This window comes from Charadrius vociferus, unplaced genomic scaffold (genome assembly GCF_000708025.1).
Source record: "Charadrius vociferus isolate BGI_N301 unplaced genomic scaffold, ASM70802v2 scaffold65, whole genome shotgun sequence".
NCBI classification, from domain to species: Eukaryota; Metazoa; Chordata; class Aves; order Charadriiformes; family Charadriidae; genus Charadrius; species Charadrius vociferus.
Window position 1 is genome coordinate 6,557,333 of NW_009649293.1, and position 6,158 is coordinate 6,563,490.

The window sequence follows — 6,158 nt, forward strand, 5'->3', positions numbered from 1 at the left end:
CCCCCGGTCTTTCCCCAGCTTTATGTACTGAGCAGGATGTCACATGCTATGGAGTATCCCTTTGGTCAGTTGGGGCCAGTTGTCCTGGCTGTGTCTCCTCCCAACTTCTTGTGCAGTCCCAGCCGACCCGCTGGCAGGACAGTATGAGGATCAGAAAAGGCTTTGACTGCTTAGCAACAACCAAAACCGCCAGTGTGCTAACCATGCCATTTCTCATCCTAAATCCAAAACAGCACTATACCAGCTGCTAGTAAGAAAGTCAACTCTATGCCAGCTGAAACCATGACAAAATGCACAACTCATGGGCCAAAGGCTGAAAAGCACTGCTTGCCCTGCTCTGAAAGAAGCCTCCAGCGGCCTATTTGCTGAGGAATACCGCTCTGACTTGTTTGGTATATATAAAAACAAGACATTCTCTCCAGTCAGGCTGGCACAGTAGTTTAAAGCAGAAGGTGTGAGTGATGGTTGAGCACACCACAGTTGCTATCACAGGCCACACAATCATGCAAGATACCCACATTGCACACTTAGTAACTGAATTGAAAATGCTGAAGTCCATGTTGCTGACCATACATCTAGTTTCCTTGACTCCTTATTTTTGTTAATTTGAAACATCCTTGAATAACAGAAGATCAGTGATTGAACCCAGGAAGGTGTTTATTCTCCAGACTTAGACATCATTATTGTTCAGTAATCTGAATAAGAGTATTTATCAACACAGAAGAGAAAAAGCAAAGTGAGAAGCTGGTTAAACTTGCAAAACTCTGTTATCAGAGCATAGGAATCATTGAAAGTCCACATTGTTTACCAGAACCAGAGCTTTGCGATTGCTTCTACCTGAAATGGTGAAAAGAAGCAATATTTACATGATTTGTTTTACCCTAGGTAGGCATCAGCCTCACAGGTCTGAATTGTTCTCCGTCACTTTTCCCACATTCCCCTGATGAGATGGAAACTTTGGTTCTTGCACTGCACTTGAGGGGCTATCATCTATTGCAGATGCTGGAAAATCCCTGCTAAATTTACATATATTATTCTGTGTCCTAGAACAAAGTAGGAAAAAAAATTGTAGAGAGGTTTTCTTTTTCTGCTTTCAAAAGCAGATGAGTGGTCATGGGAGTACTGGGAGAAAATAGCTAATCTTGTATAATACATACACAAAAAGGTTTCTGGCAAGTGCTCGCTGGTAGCAGTTAAAAAGTAGAGGAAGCTATGATCAGAGAGATTCCTGTGTCATCACGTCTGTCTTTTCTTTCCCTTAGTATGGCAGCCGGGATAGATGCGGCCATATGAGCCTGCTGCAGTACCTTTCAAATAAACTTGTGTTAGCTTGGAAAATGAAATCATAGAACTGAGGCATTAAAGGACAGAATAACCTCAGAGTGTTCTTCTGAAGCACCCAGTTAATGACTTACGGTTTGTGTGTTTGTTCATGTTAGTGCTCCCGGCCTGCAGTGTTCCCCGGGGTTATAAATATCTGTTCACTTTCCAGTGAAACTACACATGTGCACTGTCTGGTTACACTTTATACTGGAATGACCAGACGAAAGATTTCCAACACTAGTATTAAATGAAATAGGATATTCCTGGGTAGCTTTTATTCTGTAGACATGGAACCTCCGGAGATTTTACATCTGGGAAATATCATATCACAGCATCTGGTGCTTGGCTGTGAATTAGAATTTAGTGTTGAAAAATGACCAGGTACAACGTGAAAAAAAATTTACAGTGATAGCAGTTGGAGTGACAAACTTTTTAAAGTATAATCTTACAGGTTTTGTTTACTAGGCAGATGTGAACTCTGCAAATAGCTGTACCAGTAGAAGCCATTGATCATTAGCCAGTCCTCAGCTGCCCATCACTACACCTTGTGGAGGGTTTCTGCCTCCTAGCTAAGCATTTCTTCAAGTACACCATTGTATCTAAAGGCATCAGGTTGTCAAAAATGAGCTGCATAAGCCGATACAGTTAATTTCATCTGAAATGGGTTAAAAAGCGCCTGTGTGAGACTTCATGGGGCTAACCTCTGACAAGAGGCTGGAATCACGCAGCTGGGGACAGCACCTCCACCATTGTGGATGGGTCCACCCTCAGCTCTGGCATAAGGACAGTTTGGGCTTCCTTCAGAGAGCTGTTGTTAGTTGGAAGAGACTATCAGTATGATCATAGCTAAATTTGTTTCCCAATTAACTCTAACTTTTCTTTGCTGTGAATATGTCATGTTCTTGTTCAGAAAGTCAGAACTGACTGTAGTCAGTTACATTTTAAATCAGCTGCTGAGTCCTATCTGTTACTCCACTGGATCTGGAAGGTGAATTTAAGTTTTCCTAGATCTGGCTTTCCCAGCTCTGTCTGATACCCCTCTTTGGCAGCAGGACGTGGAAAGTTCTAGCTTGTAATTTATTAGTGTCTGAGTTGGAGTCGTAGTTACAATAACAATAGCTACTACACCACCACGCTGAGGAAATTATCTGTGAGGAAGGGAGAGGGATCTGCATATTGCTCCTCCCAGGCAGACTACTACTGACACTAGTGGTCTAATGAACAATTGGCTCAGACACATTTTGGGCCCGTTACATACACAAAAATGTGTTCTGCGATCACTCCATCCCAGTGCCAGCACCTCAGTGCTCCAGTGCCTTTTCTTTTCCTGTCTTCAGCATTAAATCCATATAATTTATTTGGCTGTGAGACTTTACTAGTTCCTGTCTTGATGGATATGGCAGAAAGCAAATAACTCTGAGAGCAGCAAAATTAATAAAGACTAGCTTTCTGTTGATTTGTGTCTCCCTGCTGATTGTCTTTAATTAAATAGCAGAAGACTACAGTGTGAGCGTGCCTCTTATTAGACGTCAGACAATAAAGAGAGAGACATTATAAATATTCCAACTGAGGGAAGGAGGTAATGTCTAATTGACTTTCCAGATTCTTTGGACATGAGAGAGGAGGAGGGTATTCTGGCATCTAGTAAGGTGTTCCAATATGAAACACATAATGCCTTCCCCACTATTTATTAAACACATACAATTTACATGTTCCTTTTGCTGGTGAAGTAAGGTGGCCCATCCACCTAGATAAAGCCAGCTGATTTTGTTAATGTGTAAGATGATGCATCATGATTACCAAGCCCCTTTTAGTCCCTACCTACTATCCCTTCTGCCTCCCTTGCTTCCAGCAAGAATCCATTTCACTAGATCATGACAACCCACAAATGTCCTTTTTTAACAGTCAATTTAATTTTATACAGTAGTTTGCGTATGACTCACAAAGATAGGTACAATATCTACAGATGCGAATAAAGCTCTTCTGGAGAAGATTTGAGCTACCGGTTGGGTTTTCAAGAGCCCAAGGTTGGATAAAAGCTTGTAATTGCCAGCATGCCACTTCCCACATGCTCCAATGGGGAATCTGACAAACTCAATATTGTTGGCATGTCTCACGTTCTGGACTTGCTCCTTGATACTTCCTCACCTTCTCAGCCGCTGCATCAGCAAGTGATGATAATTTGCTTTCATATCTGATGGTTATATCCACCACCAGTGCCTGACCACCCCTAACAAATATTAGGTCAGGCTTGTAGAGCTTGTTTTGGTGGTCTCGTAGGAGTGGTTCGTAAAACACTAGCCAACCCTTCTTTTGAACTTTTTCAGCCAGTAGATCACACGGTTATATCTTTTGCTCCTAGCTTCCTGAACTGGTGGGCAATAATATGTGTGCAAGTCTCTCAGCTTGACAGTGCTGGCAGATCTTGAGTTTCCTGTCTACCCCAATTCCCTCATGGGGTAGACATTAGCTCTAAATTCTAAGGCAGTAATGAGCTTCTTGTGGGGAATGCCTGTATGACTAACATACAATCCAATTGTTACTAATTTTTTCTTTTTCAAAGTTGGCAATTCTGCGGCCCACCTGACACGGCAACCTGGTCCAAATCAAAAATTCTTTCTTCCTCCGGTTACTAGGCCTTGGAAAGATGACATTTGGAGCAGAAATTTCCCATTCTGAGACTGGGGCCTCACCACAAACCACTTCTGGAATCACCATGACTGGTTTTGGGTCCCAAATTGATATTTTCCCTTCCCTTCCTCCTGCAGCAATCCACAACAGTCTGAATTCATTCTTGATACTTTCTTGCTGATCTACTGGTTTTTTAGTGTCATCAGAAGAGTGGACAATTCAGTGCAGCTGACACGCCTGAATGCTTGGAATTAATCCCCTGAGTCTGATAATACACAGGACTCCATTGCATGTGCTGGAATAAAGAATGAGGTCACAAGTACAGGCAAGTAGATGTAACCATTCCTTGACAGCAGACTGAATGACCAAGTCACAATAGGTTACTAATTATTGATGTTTCTCTGTCATTCAGGCAACACAGATGTTGATATTTACACTGTCAGGCATTTTACCATAGAATCATAAAATCATAGAATGGTTTGGGTTGGAAAGGACCTTTACAGGTCATCTAGTCCAACCCCCCCTGCAATGAGCAGGGCCATCTTCAACTAGATCAGGCTGCTCAGAGTCCCGTCCAGCCTGACCTTAAATGTTTCCAGGGATGGGGCATCTACAACCTCTCTGGGCAACCTGTGCCAGTGTTTCATCACCCTCATGGTAAAAAATGTCTTGCTTATATCTAGTCTGAATCTTCCCTCTTCCAGTTTAAAGACATTAGCCCTTGTCATGTTGCAACAGGCCCTGCTAAAAAGTTTGTCCCCATCTTTCTTATGAGCCACCCTTAAGTACTAAAATGCTGCAATAACATCTCCCCAGAGTCTTCTCTTCTCCAGGCTGAACAACCCCAACTCTCTCAGCCTGCTCTCATAGGAGAGATGCTTCAGCCCTCTGATCATTTTTGTGGCGTTCCTCTGGACTTGCTCCAACAGGTCCATGTCTTTCCTGTGCTGAGGGCTCCAGAGCTGGACACAGTACTCCAGGTGGGGTCTTACAAGAGTAGAGGGGCAGAATCACCTCCCTCGACCTGCTGCTGGCCGTGCTTCTTTTCATGCAGCTCAGGATATGGTTGGTTGAAGCCTTCTGGGCTTCAAGCGCACCTTGTTCGCTCATGTCCAGCTTTTCATCCACCAGTACCCCCAAGTTCTTCTTGGCAGGGCTGTTCTCAATCCCTTCACCCCCCAGTCTGTATTGATACCAGGGGTTACCCCAAACCACGTGCGGGACCCTTGCACTTTACCTTGTTGAACCTCGTGAGGTTCCTACAGGCCGACTTCTCAAGCTTGTCCAAGTCTTTCTGGGTGGCAGTCAGGTGTGTCAACCGCATCACTCAGCTTGGTGTCATCTGCAAAATTGCTGAGGGTGCACTCAGTCTCACTGTCTATGTCATTATGAAGATACTGAGCAGAACCGGCCCCAATACGGACTCCTGAAGGACACCACTTGTCACTGTTTTGCATTTGGACATTGAGCCATTGACCACTATCTTCTGGATGCAAGCATCTAACCAATTCCTCATCCACCATATCAATCCATGTCATTCCAATTTAGAGAGAAGGCTGTTGTGGGGGACTGTGTCAAAAGCCTTACAGAAGTCCAGATAGCTGACATCTGTAGGTCTTCCCTTGTCCACTGATGTAGTCACTCCATCATAGAAGGCTACTGGGTTGGTCAGGCAGGACGTGCCCTTGTCCGGTATGACACTGGAGACCAGCCGTAGATTAAAAAGTTCCATTAGTTGGATGTGCTGGGGATCTGTCTTGATTAGGTCCCTCAGACTTAAATGGCCCGGGTGTAGTGCTGAGTTTTTACTAATTTCTCTGATGTTTTTAGACATGGTTTAGTGTTGGTTTTGGCAGTGTTAGGTTGATGGTTGGACTTGATGATCTTGAAGGTCCCTTCCAACCTAGACAATTCTATGATTCTATGATTTGACTAATGGCTTCCAAAGTTAAAGGAAGATACTAACCAATACATCGAATATGATTGTATCCACTTGTTTCCTTGGGAAACGTTTTTTATTTCCACATACACCACTATGTGGAAAATATGTTCCTGAGTGCATCTGATATGCTCCACGCCTGTTGTTTCCACCTGTGATTCCCAGGATGGAATCACTGGTGATACATTATCTTTCGTGTTTATTTCTTGCTGCCTTTTCCTGTGCGAAAAGGACAGGAAAGTACACATGTAGCTACATGTGTAAC

General features: G+C 43.5%; 1 protein-coding gene across 1 annotated transcript in view; it reads right to left on the reverse strand.

The window, feature by feature from the left end:
• Window positions 1-5,278, reverse strand: part of NAPG (N-ethylmaleimide-sensitive factor attachment protein, gamma) — a 17,142-nt gene extending 11,864 nt beyond the window's left edge. The window contains exons 1-2 of the mRNA XM_009889092.1: window positions 5,192-5,278; window positions 809-837 (exon numbers count right to left, since the gene is read on the reverse strand). Of these exons, the coding sequence (XP_009887394.1) occupies window positions 809-837; window positions 5,192-5,278 (116 nt within the window). The remainder of the gene's footprint in view (window positions 1-808; window positions 838-5,191) is intronic.
• Between the last annotated feature and the right edge of the window lie 880 nt (window positions 5,279-6,158).